General features: G+C 34.2%; 2 protein-coding genes across 5 annotated transcripts in view; both read left to right on the top strand.

The window, feature by feature from the left end:
• Nucleotides 1-3153: 3153 nt before the first annotated feature.
• LOC136975981 (septin-2-like) lies at nt 3154-12593 on the top strand. The gene is made up of 10 exons (XM_067271176.1): nt 3154-3330; nt 4421-4534; nt 5128-5209; nt 5384-5524; nt 7086-7203; nt 7894-7983; nt 11144-11240; nt 11380-11591; nt 12152-12241; nt 12305-12593. Exons 1-10 carry the CDS (start codon nt 3195-3197, stop codon nt 12464-12466), a joined length of 1242 nt encoding a protein of 413 aa, XP_067127277.1. The 5' UTR covers nt 3154-3194; the 3' UTR covers nt 12467-12593.
• A 4768-nt stretch (nt 12594-17361) lies between these two features.
• Nucleotides 17362-21163, top strand: part of LOC136975971 (dynamin-like) — a 104200-nt gene continuing 100398 nt past the window's right edge. For all 4 annotated transcript variants that reach the window (XM_067271159.1, XM_067271161.1, XM_067271160.1 and 1 more), the window contains exon 1: nt 17362-17573. In XM_067271159.1, coding sequence (XP_067127260.1) covers nt 17410-17573 — 164 coding nt within the window. In that variant the 5' untranslated portion in view covers nt 17362-17409. The remainder of the gene's footprint in view (nt 17574-21163) is intronic.

Below are 21163 nucleotides of genomic sequence, written 5' to 3' on the forward strand. Positions count from 1 at the left end.
AACTGCGTGTCAATAGCGATGCTTAATTGATTCCAAAATTGCCGTCGCGTATCATCCGATTCCAGAGAGAGGACCGGTAGCATTATCGATTAGGACAGCTTTAAATGGACGTTTTTCCTTCACAGATGGTACGAATTTATCACAAAACTACAGAGGAAAAATTTGAGTTTATCCACACTTTCTTTTCGGCACGATAATCTACCGGTAGCGTACTCGTCTTGCCGTACCGAAAACATTACGGTTGTCGGTCTTTTTCGATCACCGGAAGCGGAAGTTTGACCGACAATTGGCAACAATCATCGGTGTGACACGTTGTTTTTGTCGTTTATACCCGCGTTTATACCCCGTTTGTAAATCAAAGCCGAAACCTCATTGGCGCGTGAAGGTTCGGTTTAGATAAGTGGTGTCACACCGGACGTTACGCCACTATATTTTCAAAGAAACAAGTATTAATAATGAATTATATTATAAAAAGGCTATCGAAATTTGCTATTCTAATTTTTCGATAAAATATTTTTGAAACATCGAGACTTGACGCGAATAATATTGTACATTTTTTATATATAAATTATTTTGAAAAAAATTGCATTTACAATAAAGAAATAATGAAAGAAAAGACAATTATAAATCGATTCTTAACATATTAACTTCTTTCGACGAATTGTAAACGATGCATTTTTTCAATCGAGTCGATGGTTTCGTATCGTCACCGAATCGAATTGTAAAATGCGAGAAATGGAAAATGCGAGGAGAATGTGATTTAAGTTTTTGAAAAATTAAATTTCTGTAATTAACAATGAGAATTTGCAGATCGGTAAAGCAAAATTGCAACTTATTTCTAATCCGTGTTTAGTATTTATATTCAAAAACAGATATTGCTACTTGTTCGTATATTTTCTCGGGGACTTTTACCTTTGGCAAATTTGAACGAATATTATAAATGTTTATAAGAGGATATGAAAATCAAATGGCATCGGTCCAATATTTCTTTAAATATCAGACCGGCATTTATATCGCAAACCGAGGGAAACTGCGCTATAATGTCAACATAAATATCTGCGGTATGAACTTATTTTCAATAAATGCATTAGTCGGTTGCGTAGTTAAAATTTTTCATATAAATACTGCCTACGTCATTTCGTACATTTTCAGACTTTTGTTATAGATTTAATTGGAATTTAAAACAGAATCGAAATTAATTAATTTTCTCGACGGTGTTTGAAATCTTTCGAACATTTCGGCCATCTTCGGAAATAAATTCGAATCTCGTTCGGCTTCGTCGCTTCGGAAAATTTCTTCTCTTTTTGCACAATTGAACAAAATTTTCGCAGAAAATAATGATCGATTCGCAGCGTAGAGGCGTAAGTACCTTTATTCTTAATAATCGAATATGTCGGTAGCCAACACGAAATTCTAATCGAAGATGATTTTCTAATGGCGTGCCGAAGAAAAATAATCGAATTATTTTAGTGCTAATTAATTTAAAACAACAATAAATAAAAAGAGAATTTCCTAAAATCGATTAAAACGATTTCGTTTTAAATACATAAACGTTGACGTAATTAACTTTCCAATTTTATTTCTCGCCCGTTCGAGTAATTTCACTTTCTCGTTAAAATAAATTTAATTATTCGCAATTACGGTATTTAAATTTTTCTTCGTAGCAACGGCATTTTATTTTATTTAGGAAGGGGAACAAATTCGAATTTAAACCTCCGACCAGGCATTGGAGTCGTCTAAACATTTTTTCGAGTCCCTCGATGTTTTTTTATTCCGTGATTTATAAATTATTTACTTTATTTTTCGGGAAGATCTTTAATAATAATCGATATTCAAATATTCGTTCGAGTTCTAAATTCGGGATGGATATTTTATAAGATGGACTTTATACGTTAAAATTAAATGAGGCGTAAATGGATCGAAATAATATCGTGTAAGACTGATAAATTTGGTGCTTCGGTAACTATTCGGCGGGTATAGAGGAGCGTACGACGCTGCCACTCGGAGGATTCCGCGTGGATTCTCGTTTCAAGCGGAGTCTGCAACTTCTCGAATAATCCTTTTAGTAAAATAACCACTGGATGACGGAGCTCGGCTACGCGGAATCCGAGCTTTGATCCGGGATTCTGCGGTGGAAATCGGTATTTCATCCCAGAATCGATCTAGGATTCTCCTCCGCAGAGGGATGGCCAGAAATTTTCTGTGACAGTATATCGCACCCTTCCCTCTCTACCTAGATGCTTCTCTGCCAATCCGAACCGCCATTGGCCCGTTGTAAAGGAACTCTACATCCGCGGAGGGAAGAATTTAAAAAAAGGAGAGAGAAATTAGATGGAATTGAAAGAGCGGAATAATCAATTAGCCTAGTCTCCATTGCAACCGACGAATAGAATATCGAAAGATGCCGAACGAGAGAAGAAAGTTCACCGACGAGGTCGATCGCATACATATAGTAATATATTGATATTTTCTGATAACGCCGTTCGAATTAAATTATTTTGTAATAGAAGAAACGTGTTTTTAAAGTACTAACTAAATCTGAATTCTCTTGTCGTATTTAGATTTCCGTAGGCCTATTCTAACCTTTTTTTTTTTTTTTTTTTAACTCTTTCCGCCCTGTGGGCACTAAGAGGGCCTTTTTTAGTAGGCCCATTATGGGTTCGGCCAGGCCCACAATGGGGCGACCGGGTGGTGAGGGACGGGGCCCGACATATCCGAACGGACCACCCCCCGAAAAATTCCTGGGAATTATTCGACCCGTTCGGAATCGATCCCGGGTCCCCCAGAGCGGTAAGCTGCCACCTTTACCGCTCGGCCATCCGGCCGTCCGCCTATTCTAACCATTTTTGGACATTCGTTATACCGTATTCGGAGGCATCCTCTACGAAATGATAATGTTGTCGTAAAAGTTGGCATTTTAAATCCTTACTCGCATTTGACATTTAACGTTATAAATATTTATCTTAAAGATCGTATACGATTCCTTTAACTAAATTCTTCCTTCCGTATAAAAATGCATTATTTTTTGTAAAAATTTTCTAAGACGCGGTAAACGTAGCGTGTAATAATTATAGTAATGCTTTTTTCCTTGGCCTTTTCGATATAATACGCTCTAAAATATTTTTCGTCGCATTGTTAGTGGTATTGTTTTATATTCATCATTATTTCTAAAAATTAAGCAGTCGCTACACACAATGAGAGTCCACCAGCCGATAAGTGAAAATGCGAGGACATTGAAGCCGCAAGGACGTGTGGGATTTGACGCTTTCCCCGATCAACTGGTCAACAAGTTCGTCCATCGGGGCTTCACTTTTAACATATTGTGTATCGGTGAGTTTAAACATCAATGCTTATAAATATTTTATGATAAATTCGCTCGATCGTTTGCAGCATCAAACCTGTTTTGCTGCTGCAAAAGGTTGTGTGTAGGTGATCGATGGATCTACCGAAGCGGTTACTTTATGAATTATTACAAATTCGAATTTTACGAGAGATTATGATCATTGATTTTATTCGTTTATAAATATTAAAATGTTAGTTGTATTATATGTCAAAATGATCATTCTTTCGGTATTTATGGAAAATGAATAATATACAGGGTGTCCATAAAGTCTCTTTACCATTCCAAAAATTTATTACAAATGCAATTGATAAGATATTTTATTCAGATTTGTTCTATTGTATTCGGCATTTATTAAAGTTTTTTTTTACCTCATTTAATAGACTTCTACACGGGCACCGTTAGTTGCGCGAAGCGCATCGAGATGGTACTTGATTTCTTGCCATGTTCGCTGTAGCGTAGCATCATCAATTGTGCACCGGCATCGGTTTAATCCTTTGCTTTAGGTCAGTAATGTCCCGTATCTTTGTTCGATACACGATATCTTTAATATAGCCCCGTAGAAAGAAGTCCAGGGGAGTGATATCTGGTGAACGTGGTGTCCAAGGAATTGGCCCATCCCTTCCAATTTACCGGTCTGGAAATGTTTGATCGAGGAAAATGATCGAGGATTAAAAACGTTAATAAATGCCGAATACAATAGAACAAATCCGAATAAAATATTTTATCAATTGCATTTGTAATAAAGTTTTGAAATGGTAAAGAGACTTTATGGACACCCTGTACATTATAAATAATCATGCATTCTAATTATGGTTAAGTCGGTGTTAGTACGTTGAAAAATCTCATTAGCTGATTTAAAGCTACACGAAACAGTACTTTTTGTAAAAATTTCAGTTTGAATAGATTTTTTCTCGTAATTTCGTTAACTCTTCCATTCATCTGTAATTAATGTATATGCATATGTTATATTTATTTCCTTTTTCTACTTTCAATAATATCATTTTAAGTAGATCTTAAATACATTAATTAATATTTAATCACCAAATTTACAAATTAAATATCCCGATTCCATTTTAGGCGAGACGGGTATCGGCAAATCCACGTTAATGGATACTGTTTTTAACACCTCTTTCGAGTCTCCCGAATGTCCACACAATCTGCCAGGCGTGAAATTAAGATCGAAAACTTACGGTAAGTTAAAATTGTGGATTGAATTTTCTTTTTTCTATTGTCGTAATATTCTTCGAAAAACACCTGGGGTACGTGTCTCGCTAACTCCAAATCCTCTTTGAGCAGCATACGGATTCTCAAATCCGGAATATTTCTCCGAGTTTACATTTTTTTTTCTTTTAACTCTTTCCGCCCTGTGGGCACTTAGAGGGCCTCTTTTTTCATGCCATTATGGGTTCGGCCAGGCCCACATTGGGGCGACCGGGTGGTGAGAGACGGGGCCCGACATATCCGGACGGACCACCCCCCGAAAAATTCCTGGGGATTTTTGACCCGTCGGGATCCCGAACCCTGGTCCCCAGAGCGGTAGGCTGCCATCTTGACCGCTCGGCCATTTGCAACCATTACCTGGCTTCTACTTTGATTTGTATATTTTTACTCCAAATATTAGCCATTTTTAAAAAGATTTATAAATAGTTCTTATTCTAGTACAGAATTCATTTCTGATTATATTTAATTATAAGTACAATAAATAAAAGCAAATATCTTAAACTATTTCATTTGTAAGTATAAAACGAAATTATAGTTTTAATCTAAATTGCTATTTTGTGTAGAGCTTCAAGAATCTGACGTGTGCTTGAAATTGACCATCGTGGAAACAATTGGTTACGGAGATCAGATAAATAAACAACACAGGTGGAACTTTAATAATGTTATTCTTTTCCGAATACTTTATAGTTATCAATTGTAATAACGATATTTCACTTTATTTGAGATTTTTAATTACTAATTGAAATCTGTAATATTAATTTAGTTACGTATGTACAGTACTGTACATTTTCAATGTAATTTAACATATTGTATTTTCAGTTATAAACCAATTGTCGATTACATAGATGCCCAGTTTGAGGCATATTTACAAGAAGAATTGAAAATTAAACGAAATTTGGATACATATCACGATTCTCGTGTTGACGCCTGCCTTTATTTTATTGTTCCCACGTGCCACGGGTGAGTTATTTATAAGTTATTTATAATGATTCTAGGAAATTACAGTGGAAGATAATTTGGGGATACTATAGATCGCACCCTATGGAATTTCGGGACTCGGAGTAGATATCTGAACTGAGGGGACCGAGACGAGTTCGACGATACCCTACTTTTGGACCGGAGACGAAAAATAAGAAAGTTATCATACTTTTTCGCTCTCTCCGTTAAACCTATCGCGTGTTTAACAGGCAGTCCGGCAAGTCGGCCATATATACCTTCGACAGAGGCAGATGTCGATCCACGATCACACCGATCGTCCGCAGTTGTAGTTAAGTCCTTTTCGCACACCCTCCGCACACCTCCACCTCGGGGCCTACGGCCCTTCGGTCGCCGACAGGCTGGTTAACGCTCGCGATCGGCTAGTACTACGCGCCGCTTTCGCGGCTTGTCCGACAAACCTAACCTATCCCTCCGATAGACGACCGTAGTCCGACTTTACCGCAAGATGGCGGCACTAGCAACTACGGTGCCGTCTGCACGACAGCATTAAAAAAGTATGATAACTTTCTTATTTTTTGCCTCTGGTCCAAAAGTAGGGTACCGTTGAACTCGTCTCGGTCCCCGAGTTCAAATATATACTCAAAGTGCCGAAATTCCATAGGGTGCAATCTATAGTACACCCGATAATTTTACCATTAATGATATTACTCGCGTCGTAAAATGTATCCATTCTTTTATTAGAATAAAAATATTTCCACTTTGGAAAAATTTGTTTGTTAGCGCTTTTAGTCATTCGCTTGCTTCCTATATTATGCATAAATATGAAAATCGTAAAAAGTTATTCGGAGGAAAAAATATTGGTATAAAACAGACTGTTTATGCGCAAAGTTTAAATTGTTTCGATATTAGAAAACAAACTTCCTTTAAAACTTTATAACATTTTAATTTATAACAAAAGAATTATATTATGAATTCAAAATAGTTCTAAAGTTATAAAGTAAATTTGGATCACGATCGCCCTTCGAATCGAGGGATAAATGAATTCAAATATCAAAAGCTTTTTTTCTTCTTGGAGTATTTTAATTACACAAACGAAAGAATTTATAAACAAGGTTCGGAAATGCAAACTTTCCTGCCTTTTGACCTCCCGCAATGTACGCGCGTCATTCCAAAATCCGCGTAATTCAAATTTTTTCTTGTATGTAATTGCAAGACTTCCGAAAATGATAACATTTTTGATTTTTGTTGATTTTGAAGGAGCGACTTCTTCTAAATTCAAATATTTTAAATTTATTTATTAAATTTTCACGAAAACACCGAAAACAGCACGCTACCGTCTGAATTTATTGATACGTTATGAAATACTACTATTTAAATAGATAATCACTAAATGGATGAATTATTCGTTAAATGTTATAATAAAGTTTAACGTGTTGGAGAAAGACAGTCGCGGTCATATAAAATACTACGAAAAATGTTCTAATTATATGAATGGTATTAACAGTCATTTTGTTAATATTTGTATTTCTTCTTACTTCAAATTTTATTTATATGTATTTCTATAAAGAAACTAATTTTCCAGGTTAAAATCTCTCGATGTGATGTGCATGAAAGAACTCAGCAGCAAAGTCAACATCATTCCTATAATAGCGAAAGCCGATGTCGTCTCAAAAACCGAATTACAGAAATTTAAAATCAAGGTACGTTCTTTAAACTTTGAACAATATTAATAAATATTTCGTAAATGCCATATCAATGTATCGAAAGCACTAAAAATTTTTCAAAGAGATTTCCAGTTTAGATCAGTGGTTGTCAACCGGTGTGCTCTAATTTCTTACAAAATCTCCGAAACCAGCCCACCGTACGGATAAAACTCCCAACACTGGTAGGTCGCGGATTCGCGCCTGGCCAAGCGGCTGACCGCCTGGAGTTTTCCCGGTTTTTTTCCACATTTGTAACACCAAAGTAGGAGCGAGTTTCTATGGGAAACTGGCCCCCGAGGAGGAACCAGGTTGCCGTATACAAACGGACAGACTCTAAAAATAATCTCACAAAATCAAGAATTAATTAAAAATGCTAATTGTTTCTGTAATTTTTAATTACTGTACTTTTTATACGAAGAAAATGTCGAGCTTCGACTTCACTTTTATTTAAAAATACGAACATTTTTGACGCGACAGTTGTCGGTTGGCGTGCCCCGAAAATTATCGGTGCCACCGATTGAAATAATTGTATTTGTTAATGACTTATTTCGCGTATTATTTATTAATTATTAAATTCATCAGAGAACGTAATTACAGAATTTGTGAATGTCTCGAATTTCACTTACTAAACAAATATAAATGTAATACGTAACGTTTTATCGACAATTAATTATCGATATATTCTAGATAATAAGTGAATTGGTGAGCAACGGAATTGAAATTTATCAATTTCCAACAGACGACGAAAGCGTTGCAGAGAGAAATGCTTCGATGAATGTAAGCGTCTTATTTCCATTTATTCTTATTTCCATGTCAGAGTTTCGTTATTTTACCGATTTAAGAAATTATAAATACGTCTCCACGTTCCGTAAACTATTCGAGAAAACCCTTAGTTCTGAGATAATTAATCTATTTTCGATACAGCTATTTCTAATTTATTTACATATTTTAACATTATTTCTATAGATATTATTATCTATCGTACGCGACACTTAGGGTGCGTTTACTTCCAAGCTAATTTTACGCACGCTCAGCCTGTATACTTTCGTCCGAGCGCCACGCTCATTGGCGTATACTTTAGAGCTATGTGACGTCATGCTTAGCTAAATTGGTACGCTCGGAGTGCTAGCTAGGGGTGCATATACTTTTGGAATCAAACTGATCCGAGATCGCTTCGATCGTTCAAATCGTGTATACAAAGGAACTACCGCGATCCGATCAATCTCTGTTTGCGTATACAAACGCCATCCAGGATCAACTGGATCGCGATCAAACTAATCCGAGCGGAGAGTAGGATCGTTTGGATCGGATAAAAGAGATTAAAGATGGCGGTTTCCATTGCTAAAGTTAAGCGTACGGTAAATAACGAAGAAACACGTTTAATTGTTGACAAGGGAACTTATTTAAAACTTATAAATGACAAGTAAAAACATCATTATTAAAATATCCGATAAACTGAGATGAAAAAATAAGTATTTAGAGACAATTTTGTACAGCAAGAATGTATGGCGTGCACTTTCATCTTTTCTGCAAGTTTTATTTTTTAATTTTGTGAAATTTTTATTTAAATTTTATTTTGTGAAAAACAATTTTATTCACAGAGTAATACGATTTAAAAATTCGTACGAATGAGCACAAACAATTTTGTCAAATAAACGATAATTCGTAACAGCGTATGTCGTTTAGTACTAACTACGGTTTTAATATCGAGGGATAAAATGGATTATTTTAATTCAATTAATTGATCCTTGTTAGTTAACGTATGCAGAATTTCAAAGATATTATATGTATATTTTTAAAATTCAGTATACGTTAACTAACAAGCAGAGACTATTATTAACTAACCAATATTTGCCGCCATCTTCGATCCTACTTGTATACTTTCTGCCATGACAGAAGCTATCTGTATCACGTGAAAAGGACTGATCCGATTTTACAGATCGATCCGTACAAAACGAAAAGTATATGCACCCAAGATCGTTGTCGAGCTTTGCGCTAATTCAATATGGCTGCTCCCACGAAGAAATTACTTTCTATACAAAGTAATGAAAATAGAATTATTTTTGGAAAAATAAACGGCAGAAAGTATTTTTATTGGTAAATTTCAATTATTTGTTGTATAAAATGTTCACAATAATCTTTTTTTATTGTGTAAGGTTCAATAGCTTTAGATGACTTTTTTTCATAAAAAATTAAGTTCGACTCGTTGTTTATGATTAAAAATGAAGTTTACCTTATACGCGTTTGGAATCTTCGGAAATGTTATGTTCAGAGCGTCAAATAAATCGTAAAGAAATGAACAGCATTAATAATAATCCAAAACTACATAAGTTCGTATAAAGGAGACTTTCGAAAGATTCTCTTGTAAGTGCTGTTTAAAATCGGTTGGATTATAAAAAGGTACAGTCTCTTCAATAAAAATTTCTATCTTTTTTATTTGACCTTACTTTTCTTTTTTCTTCTTTCATTTTTTTCTACAATTATATCCACAATGAGGTCATCCTCGTCTGATTCGGAATCAAGTAGTTCTATCTGTAACGCAACATTTAAAATAGCAGCTTTGACAATATTATTTGCAGGAAATCTCCATATTTTTTGTTAGCGTTCGCGTTTACTTTCGAACTGGACATGTAACGACGAATACACATGCAAATGACGTCACTTCCGGTGTTCAGAAGTAGCACTATTAGCTCAAAAGTAAACGCACCCTTATATAGTATATAAATTATACTTTTGCAATTTTCTTTCTCAACTTATACAATAAATAAATATACTGAATAACAATTATGATGAACTCAATATATAGATTCGTATAATTTGCAAATTATAATAATCATAATTGCAATAAAATTAATTTAAATGTCACGACGAATTTCGTTATTATAATTATTATGTAAATTACACAGGATAAGATTGTCTTTACACACGATTTTACTCTGTCTCTTTAGTACCCACGGCATTTCACAATATTTACGTATTAATAAAGAATTATTGTGACATATTTTCGAGTGAAACGTAAATGTACCGTACTCGAAATCGACTGCAAATTATAGAATGAAACGAATCAATTGTTTCAATAAATACATCACGAAGTTGCATTTCTGCAATGATTATGATATAGGCCAGGAACACTCGTAAAATTGTGTGGCAGAAAACTGAATCAGAAATCAGCTTTCGGTTCGGTTTCTGTTTTACGCTTTTATGCCAGAACACACATACGTAAAAATTCTGGCGGAATAGGAAACATCACTGCCACCAACAGTGCTAATTTTATTAATTTTTTCCTCTCATATATCTATCCCATTATACCTTCCATTTTTTCTCCGCTTCCTCTGCTATAATATAGAAAATTTAAATTAATACACTTGTATTCCGAATTCAAGTAAAGAACGTGTGATCTAAACACTAGGCCTATATATCGATTCTACTAGACCTATCCGTTATTTAAAATTTCGCACCTATAGCCATCCGCAAACGTTGTTTAAATACGTGACACTGATGTGGTCGAACAGATTCGATAAACCCCTCTATTTCATTTATTTTTTGTTTTTTGTTTCGAGACCGTGGCAATTATAAGGTTAACCCTCATTGCCGCCATTGTTAGAATAAAAACCACGCGTCGACTTTGACGTCACAGAAAAGACTTCTCTTTATTGGAGGAATTTAGGCGTAAAATGTAGAGACACGCTCTACTCTTTTTTCGGTTCTGTTTCAGCCAAAATTTCAGAAACATTTTTACGCTTTCTGTTTTACGCTAGATTTTACGCCGAATTTTACGCACGTGTTCCTGGCTTAAAGCTTATTTTACATTTCGCGATTTTAAATCGCGCGTGTATAATAATATTTAAGCTTATTAATCCGTTCGTTGCCTTTGTTTATAAGATAATCGAGACGATTTAAGGTTTATTCGACGGTGCCCAATTTCATTTTATTTTAGGCTCACATCCCCTTTGCCGTAGTCGGAAGCGCAGAATTTGCACGCGTTGGAAATAAAGTAGCCAGAACCCGGCAGTATCCGTGGGGAGTTATCGAAGGTAAATGATTTCGACTATTTTGAATTACCGTGGGTGGAATTTTATATACTTTCAAACTCGAGACTCGTTAATTATTAAATGACGGTAATATTTAAAATGTAATGCTAAATGTCGTAAACGAATAATTCCCAACTTCTAGTGGAAAACGAAGCTCATTGCGATTTTGTAAAGCTGAGAGAAATGATGATCAGGACCAACATGATGGATATGAAAGAGACGACTCACGCCTGCCACTACGAACTTTATAGGCAAAAACGTCTGACTCAAATGGGATTCTCGGACGTCGACTCCAAAAACAAGCCCAGCGGCCTCCTGGAGATCTACGGGCAGAAGAGGCGAGAACATCTCGAGGTAAAAAATCTAAACTTTGCGAATTTCCCAAGTAAGTTATAAATATCGCATTCGAATAAAACTCGACGATCGCGCCACGTATCGTTCGGGCCCGGTCGAGGAATAAGGGCGCGTAATCCTAGATGCTCCGTATCTTTTATAAGGGGCACCGGGAAGGCGTCGTTATCGTTCGCGATATTAAAACATATTCTTTTATAAAATGTACGGTTATTTTACAAAGAATATAGACGATATAAATTATAAAGTTTAATTTCATCTTAGGATATGTCAAAATTTGCACGTGGCAAATATTTCGAATTTAATTTTGTTACGCCCAAAAATCAAAGAAATTTTAGAAAATATTTTTGACTGCGCTAGAATTTAAGTTTTTTAAAATATTTCTTTAAAATGCCGAGCGAAAATTATACGCGACGACGATATTATCGAAAATTACGGATGGGAAGTTCTCGAAATTTCCTACGACTTTGTAATTAACAAAATTGTTTCGATAATAAACGAATAAATCGATTATTGGCCGAAAAAGAAAAAGAATATTAACAAATTGTCGATTGTCGTGGCAGGAACTGCAAAAGAAAGAAAAGGAAACGAGAGAGACGTTCGTGGCCCGGGTGAAGGGAAAAGAAAACGAATTGAAAGAAGCGGAAAAAGAGGTAAAGCCGTACGACGGCGGGTTAGAAAAATAACGACGAATAAATAATTGGGATAAATTGCAGTTGCACGCGAAATTCGACGCATCGATGAGAAAACACGCGGAAGAAAAGAAGAGGTTAGACGAAGAGGTTAGACAACTGGAGGACGAAATGGCCGCCTTCGGAAACAGACCGGCCAGTGTTTATTCTCAGAGTTCCGCCACCGGAAGCGATTGGAAGATGTAAAAAGATAAACCAAATACGATATTCCCCGTTAGATTTCTGTCAAAATTTCGATACGCGATTAACGAAATACATCCGTCGCATTTTTAAATATAAAAATTAAAGTTAATAATAAATGATTTCTATTAAATTCTGGTTTTGTATTATCGATTAACGACAAATTATTCGACGACGGTCGGATGGCAAACTGCCGTGGGACGGGGTCAGATCTAGGCGAGGAATTTTTCGTGGGCGGTTTGTCGCGGGTATTTTGGGCTCGTCCTCTCCACCCGGCTGCCCCCGTTGCGGGTCTGACCGACTGATACGGACAAAAAGCCCACGGGACGAAGAGAATTAAAAACTTAAAAAAGGAATATGATAATTTAAAATTAAAGTAAATTTTACTTTAAATAAATTTTTTAACTCGATAAAGAAATATTTTCTGCGATAACAAAAATACTTCTATTAGATTTTTTCACCCGAGCAGCGTGGGTGGTCTTTTGGGTCTTTTGAATTGTCCGTATTCTATTCCGCGGTAAGTTTTTCTATTCTCTCTCTCTTCTTAATACTCTGGTTTTGGATAAAATCTGAGTATAATTAATGTTTGGGTATTTCGTGATCCGAACTCCGATTGCCTATTTTTCTATTCAAACTTCGGCATCGGAGCCAACTGTAATGTTTTAAAATAATTTGGTTTCTTTCAATTTTTAAATAACGTATCGGAATAATTCAGATTTTTTTCTGATTGTCACCTTCTATCCACTATTTATTTGTGGTATTTAAATATATACTTAATCATACAATCATTACAAGTTAAAGAACCACAGAAAAATACCAATTATCAGATACAAAAAGAGGTCCTATCGGATATAAACAATTATATTAAAAAATCTATGACGAAGAATCGGGATATTTTCTTATGTAGAGTTACAATAAAAACTCGGTTTAACGGAAAAAATTCCTGTTTATAAATCGTGTAAAAATTAACATCTTGTTAATTTTAAAATACATTTTATACACAATTAAAATTAACAAGTCGCCGCTCTTAAAGTGTATTTTTTTAATGCTTATTTATTTCGAATTAGATCGTATACTCGTTTATTAGTCTCGGAACTACGTGAGTACACAAGCAATAATACACACGGAAAACTTTTTTACCAAGTTAAACTTCTCATACACACTTAATTTTGATTACACAAACGTATATAGGTAAGTAAAAACAGATGAACCAAATATTATGTCAATTTTTTAACACGCGCATCCGGAAAACCTACTCTGTCGAATTTGTTCGTTAAATCGACGTTTTAATGTACGTCGATATATTGGTCTAATTCGCGAATAGGTTGTAGGTTAAGGTTAAGGTGTATTCGAATTCTCTCGAGTTTGAAGAAATCCGATAAAACAGGGACACAAGGAACGCTGTAAAACTTTTAAAAATCCAGGATGAAATATTTTTTAAAAATATCGAAAACCAAACACAAATAAAAATTTTTGTGTCCGTCGCACGTCCTTTACAATTTCATCCTAAACTTGTAAAGATTTTTCGAGAAGTATTTTTACAAGAATCCGAGCCAGAGGGACTTTTAATCAATTTACATATTCGTAAGCGGAGAAGATCCCGAAAAGAAAGGTCGATCCTCATTATTTGCGCATACATTTTAAAAACAAAAATCTATAAAGTAATCGTGCAATAAAAAGAACTTTCGTACAGTATCCACGTTGCTAGACGAAACGTTTTGCAATTGCGACTGTAAACTCGCATCTCCGAAGCAGCCGCTACTCGTAATTGAAGTTAAGTGTGCATCGGTATGGCCAGGTTTATTCCGGAACATCAAAACCTGGCCGTGCTACTCGACAGTCGCGGCTAGAAGGGGATAATGCTAATCGTGCTCCATTTGGCATTTGTTAGTAAAAATTACATATTTTGTACTTATTTCGTACATTAAATAATTATAAGACAAAAAACACCTTGATGCTGAGAACGTTTAAATTTAATCAAAAACAAACGTTTTCGGCCCACTTCGTGAGCCATCGTCAGGCTAACTACATTCGAATACAATTTCGAACAAGCAATTTCAAATTGAAATAAACTACAAAAAAAGAACTCACGCGCTACGCTGGATAACGTAAACTAAAACTAATATAAACAACATAGAAAATAAAATAAAATATGTCAATGTTACGTGTGTACATTGTAAAAATCTATAGTCTATAGTTCTCTAGGCAATCCTTTTGCCGTATCTAATGTATTCCTGTGACTTTTTTAATTAAAAACTTCCAAGCCGATGGTAAAATCGCCGCATCCTTGTAATTTAAGCATTTTTTGGTTAAGCCGGACTTATAAATTTCACATTTTTCGGTTGTAGCCGCGAGTGTCGGCGAACGTATCGGTGTTAAGATCCCGGCTTCGTCCCATTTCACCACGGACCCCTCAGTCCGCGCCATTTTTGCTAACGTTGTTGCGCATTTACCCTTCGCCACGTCATATCTGTGTTCCTTAATCCTTTTACTTAGGCTTCTCGTCGTGACCCCGATGTATTCTTTATCAATCTTTAACTGGTCGTTGCTGTACGGTATCGAGTACACACCTGGTTGTTCACTCGGTCTAATTGCATCTTTGTCGTTCCTTAGTAGCCTATATATCGAGGGAGCTCTTTTGTATACAATAGTGCCGTTCGTGCGGCCCGCAATACCTTCCATGACCGATGATAGACGTTTATTATACGTGAATTTCGTGATACCGTTTGTCAGATCCCGTTTTTTCTTGTTTACTTTAGGATTCCTGTAAGCGGCAATCAAACGTTCAACAGTTCTTGGACCAAATCCCAACACCTTAGCCACTTGCCTGATTCTATCCAGCTCTCGCATCGTATCGAGTATGTTAGAGCAATACTGAAACGCTCTTCTAATTAAAGCTCTAAACGCTGAGAGCTTATAAGTAATAGGATCATTCGATGTTGACGGTATATACAGCGGGTCGAGTGTAGGTTAAATTAAATAATTCAAAAATTGGTTTTTCCTCAAACGATGAAAATATTTTAATAGCATTTAATCTGGAAAATAATGGATGATTGATTATTTAAATTTCGATGCAACTTTAAAATTTATTAAAATTTTATGTTCATTCAAACCGAGTTCAATGACAAATATGAACTAACTTATTTCGAATTATTTGTCGGACAATTTATTATATTGCAATTATGTTTTAGTTTATTTTTCGTAGGCAATTATTTAAAACACATTTTCCTAATTCTATTCAGTTTTAAATAAATGTAGCAAAATTTCAATTAGGTGCTATTTCTATATTTAAAGCTCCTTTGAAAAAATTGATTATTGCCGTTTTCGTGTTTTAAGATAATTTTAAAATATTTCATCGCTTCATTACGGAACCGATGATAGATTAATGCAGGTAATGATACTAATTTGATGGAAAAATTTCTTCCAGAAATATGTTCTGTTTGTAGGATAAATAATTAAAAATAAACTTAATTCGATGTAAAATGTTCTCGAAGAAACGAAAACACGATGTGAAACGATACAGCAACGTATATTTAGGATTAGAGAAATTTATAATCCCAGATAACTTGTATTTCATAATTTGTTATCGAAACATCATATTATTTTACTTTTGCACTCGTTTGTTAAAATTGACAAATACTGTATATTGAAGATTTTAAATGCACGCTCGCTTCTCATTTTCTCAGAAATAAAGTATAAAATATTTTGTTTTAAACTATTCTTCTCTCTAGAAATTATTTGAGATACAAAGTATCGTACAAAAATGCTTTTCGAATAATGGGGGAATCAAATTTTGCAACGCTATTACAGTCAAACCTGTTTTTATGCGGGGGATAGGGACCGCATTAAAAAAAAACGCATAAAAAAATCTCACGAAACTTCGCGAATGGCTGTAAATAATAGTTTTCGCGACACAATTAAAAAATATTTTTTTTATGCGGTCAACAGGGACCGCATAAAAAAAGTCTCACGTAGAAAATAACTCAAAACCGTACGAAATAGAATTTATTGACAACAGATGTCAGCACTTGACTGCATCGTCTGGTCTATCGTCTGTTTTACATATTTTTGTCCAGGTGGTGTTTTGTTGACTTAAAAAGTAAATTATTTCATTTTCGCATATTCGTGCAATAATATTACTATAATAAGTGCATTTATGCTATAATAAGTTTATTTAGCTATAATAAGTCAACGTGAGACATGACGAATCGCACGAGACTAGTCGCCAACTATACCGCACAAATTAAAAATTCGCATTAAAAAAATCGCACAAATAAAATTCGCACATAAAAAGAGCGCATAAAAACAGGTTTGACTGTATATTAATTATTACACTCATTTCTATTTAGCATATTCGTATTTATAAATGCGAGCGGCAAGTTCTTTAAGTAGCCTTTCAAAAATATTGCCGATTAGTTGTGTAGAAGCATTATCTCAAAATAATTCTGGAATGTCATTTAGCAACATTATAAACGGCGCTACCGAATCCACTGGAACATCTTACGGTGAATATACTTCGATGCAAGATATCGGACACGATCTTCCCGTCGATTTGACTGCTTTGGAAAATTCAGAAATCATCTAGTCGAGAAGACATAACACGCAATGGAAAACGTTTGAAGAGAATTTAACAAATAAATGTTCCGATTTAATTAGCTTAAATTTGTTAATTTATAACGCTAAAAATTATAGAATAGCTTGGGAACTTTTGTTAAATAGAGTTAGCCACAAGATTCGAGAAAGAATTATACACGTAAAGTTTGACAGAGAAAGCCTTATACGAATTATTTTATTAGGCCGCCTCGGGCCCATCCCACCGTCTATATAAACAATATTAAAACATTTCGAATTTTTGGAATTTGTACACTAAAACGTTTGCCAGCAGGTGGCGTCACGGAAGTCACGTGATTAGACGGCAGGTTGGGAAGAGGAGTATCGGAAAAAGAAAGATGTCAGGAAATCAAGGAATGGAGCATTTAATTCCCATCGTCAACAAATTGCAAGATGCGTTTAGCCAGTTAGGAGTTAGTTTGACGTTGGATTTGCCTCAGATCGCCGTTGTGGGTGGACAAAGTGCCGGAAAAAGTAGTGTTCTGGAAAATTTTGTCGGAAAGTGAGAATTTTCTAGACTATGCATTATTTTAATTGATTCGTTGAAATGACATTCGGCCGTCGACAGCCACATTACTTACTTTTTACTTTAAAATAGAACTTATTTAATCAGTTCGTGTAGAAATACATTAAAGATAAAGAAGATCCGCTGGTGAAATTCTTTATTTTTAATAGCATTTAATTAATTAATCGTGTTTTCGTTGTAATGAAAGTATGACACTATTTTCTGTCTTCCCTTGTCAGAAATCGAACCGTAGATTTTTAAAATATAAATATTTGTAATAAAAAAAGAAAGCTTAGTTAATATTTAAGACAGCCATTTTAGTGTCATACTTCAGTTAACAAGATAATTTATTCTTTATTTTTAGTCTCTGAATTTTAAATTTTTTCACACATTTTTACAGAATGCTGTATTTAACGTAAATTGAAACACGCAATATAACAAAATATACGATTTATACGTCGTCGATCGAATATCGATATCTTTGATCGATCGTTACGTATAAAAATATATACGCGTAATTTCGATTTAACGGATATTAATAATTTGAGCCGTATTTTATATACCGCTAGGGCGCCGTTTGTATCCCGCTAGGGACGCGGGCGAAAACGCGAGAGACCGGGAATCTCGGTACGATTCTTCGCGATCCGTTTTTGGTCGGCCGAGCGATTTGCAAAACTTTATAAATGTTTAAAATGGGATTTCTTTACGTAAAGAGATCTCGAAACGATTATTTGATTCGAGATACTCTGTCGGTGTCGTTTGCCGGCGTACGTTTAGTTTACGGAGTCGCCGTTACGTTGCGTGCCGAGCTCCTAATAATATATAAATTGTGAGATTTTTCTCCGCCGTTTCCGAACGAAATCTAAAAAATTAAGATCGATTTTTGGGTGTGTTCCGTGACCGAAAGAGACACGAGGAAAACTTTGTAATGCGATGTGTTGTGAAGGGTTGCTTTTTGATGACTTTTGTGTTTTGCTCTTATAGAGAACGACCTACGACGTTCCTAATGGGATACTAACGATAACTGGCGGAGATAAAAATTTTGCCACGCCTTGTTAAAATTGGCAGGTGTACTATTTTGTAAAAGAAACCGTTTTACGAACGGTCCGAGTTGCGAAGTTATTTCCGAGACGAATATTTCTAAGTTATCGAATTCTGTGTATTTTCTTTTCTAAATATTTTATTCCGACGAATCGAATTTTGATAGAAATGTAAACTTCTTAATGCTTTCGTATCCGTAAGACGACGATAAAATAACTTTGAAATTTTTACTTTATTTATTAAGATAAACGTAAGAAAAATCGGAGATCGTTTAAAGCGGGCCTGGCCGACCCAAATTGTTTCGCGGGCCACTTTGATTGCGCGTAACGTTACGGTGGGCCGCAATTCGGGCAAACGTGCTTTTAAAAAAGAAAAACAAATACAAAACGAGTAAGATTTTATTGTTATACCAAGAGTTTGTACTCGCACTTGTGCATTATAACAATGAATCGGGCAAATTTTTGTTTATTTAATTATTTTGGTATACGGGTATACCTCGAGTTACGTCGTTCCCGATTATATGTCGTTTGTCAAAAAAATATATGGAAAAATAAAAATCAAGTTTAAGTCAGTTTATTCGACTTTAAATCCGTCCGCCACAAACATTGAAGTTGTAATATCTCTAGAGAAGCGTTGAAAGCACATAAAATCATATTAAAATATGTACATTTACAGTAAATGTTAATATAATCATCATAAATCCTAGAGAATAAAACATGAAAACATCTGTGTTTCTGTGTTGTCGTCTTATTTAGCGGTCTTTAAGTGCTCATTATTGGCGTTTCCTCCATTATTGGCGTTTAGTTACGACGTAAGTCGAAACTACGACATACGTCGTAACTACACAAGTAAATTCGACTTACGTCGCCTCTCCTGGAACCAATTACCGACGTAAGATGAGGTATACCTGTATACATAATGGCAAGCAAAAGTTTTAATAAATATATAATATTGCTTAGTGGGCCACACAATTTAATGTGACGGGCCGCGGGTTGGCCGGGCCCGGTTTAAAGTGACGTGGTCATTTTATCCGTTATTTTTTTTACGGTAGAATGTTACGTCGTTTAAATACACAATTAACTATCGGTAGTTTTAAATTTACGGCAGATTTAATATTGCAATATTTATTTATTTATTCTACATTTAATTAGAAATGTCTAATGACAAATGGTATCTTTCTCCATTTTATAGATTTCCAGTATGTAAAATATAAAAATTTAACAGTAGCAGTAACACACAACTTTACTGTAAGAATGTTAAAAAGTAGTTTAAAACTATAATTAATACAATACATTACTTAAAATTGGAAATTAAAATATAGGGTAATACAATATAAAATAATTAAGAAGTAAAATATCGAGAATACTAAGTTAACCAAAAGTTACAAATAAATATATTCGAGATAAAAGACTAAATCTTGCGTAGAATATGTTTAAAAGACGTAAAATTTAGGGGAAGTAAATGTTCTATCGGTCGTAAGTTTTCTATAAACCGATAAAAACCGATTAGATAAACCAATAAATTTGATTTATTATAATATGATAACTAGTGTTTTATTAATTGAATGGTAGCTGTTTTACAAATACAGTATGTTTTACAAGTACAGTATGGTTTTTCTTATGACTGTAAGAAATATTCAAATTTTTAATAACTATCAGTTTTAATAAGTAATGAGTTTTATACACACTTTCTAGCATATTTAATTTTTGAATTCAAAAATTATTTTGATTGATAAGATGTGTTATACTAACAAAGATTATAGTTATAAAATATTTTTATTAATGTTTACAAATTATTAAGGTATTAAATGTATTGGTAATATTAGTTAGTTATTTTATGAACTTCAAATACAGGGTGGGAACAGTGTCACTTTACCGTGTAAAAATGAAATAACTTTTTTACTTTTAATTATTTTATAAGTTTCTTTTTAACATTATAATGTACACATCTTGGAGATTTTTTTTGGCCTAAACATGAAAGATAACCGCTGATTTCCTTGTCACAAAGGCGAGCTCTTTGTATGGTAAAGTGACTTTGGCCCACCCTGTACATAATAATTTAATTGTTGTTATATATATCTGAAGTATTTATATTGTTATTATAACAATAAATAACTACAACATAAATTATAAAACATAATCTTATATCAACTTAGAAAATTATGTTTTAATAAATAACACAATTAATTTTTTTACGTGTTGATATAAGATTTAATAATTATTTATAGAAAACTAATACAATATAAAATTTAATTATATGAAATCTAGTTTCTTTATTTCTTATTTTCTTTAATATGTTTTTTACATAATAAAATATTAAAGATGATAAAATTATGATTAAGACTAATCTTTAATTCCCAACTTCAACTCTGATACATAGAATTTTAGCTTCATTCTGGCAGGAACTTCAATTCCTGCCTCTAAATAATAATTTAAAATATACTTTGATTATATTAATCTCTATGGCATTTTTTCACTACTAAGTGAATCACTAGGCTACTTTTTAAGAATGTTTTAAGTGAATCATTGCCAGGAATTCCTGTTGAA

This window comes from Centruroides vittatus, unplaced genomic scaffold (assembly GCF_030686945.1).
Source record: "Centruroides vittatus isolate TY-2023 unplaced genomic scaffold, ASM3068694v2 contig_392, whole genome shotgun sequence".
Taxonomy (NCBI): domain Eukaryota; kingdom Metazoa; phylum Arthropoda; class Arachnida; order Scorpiones; family Buthidae; genus Centruroides; species Centruroides vittatus.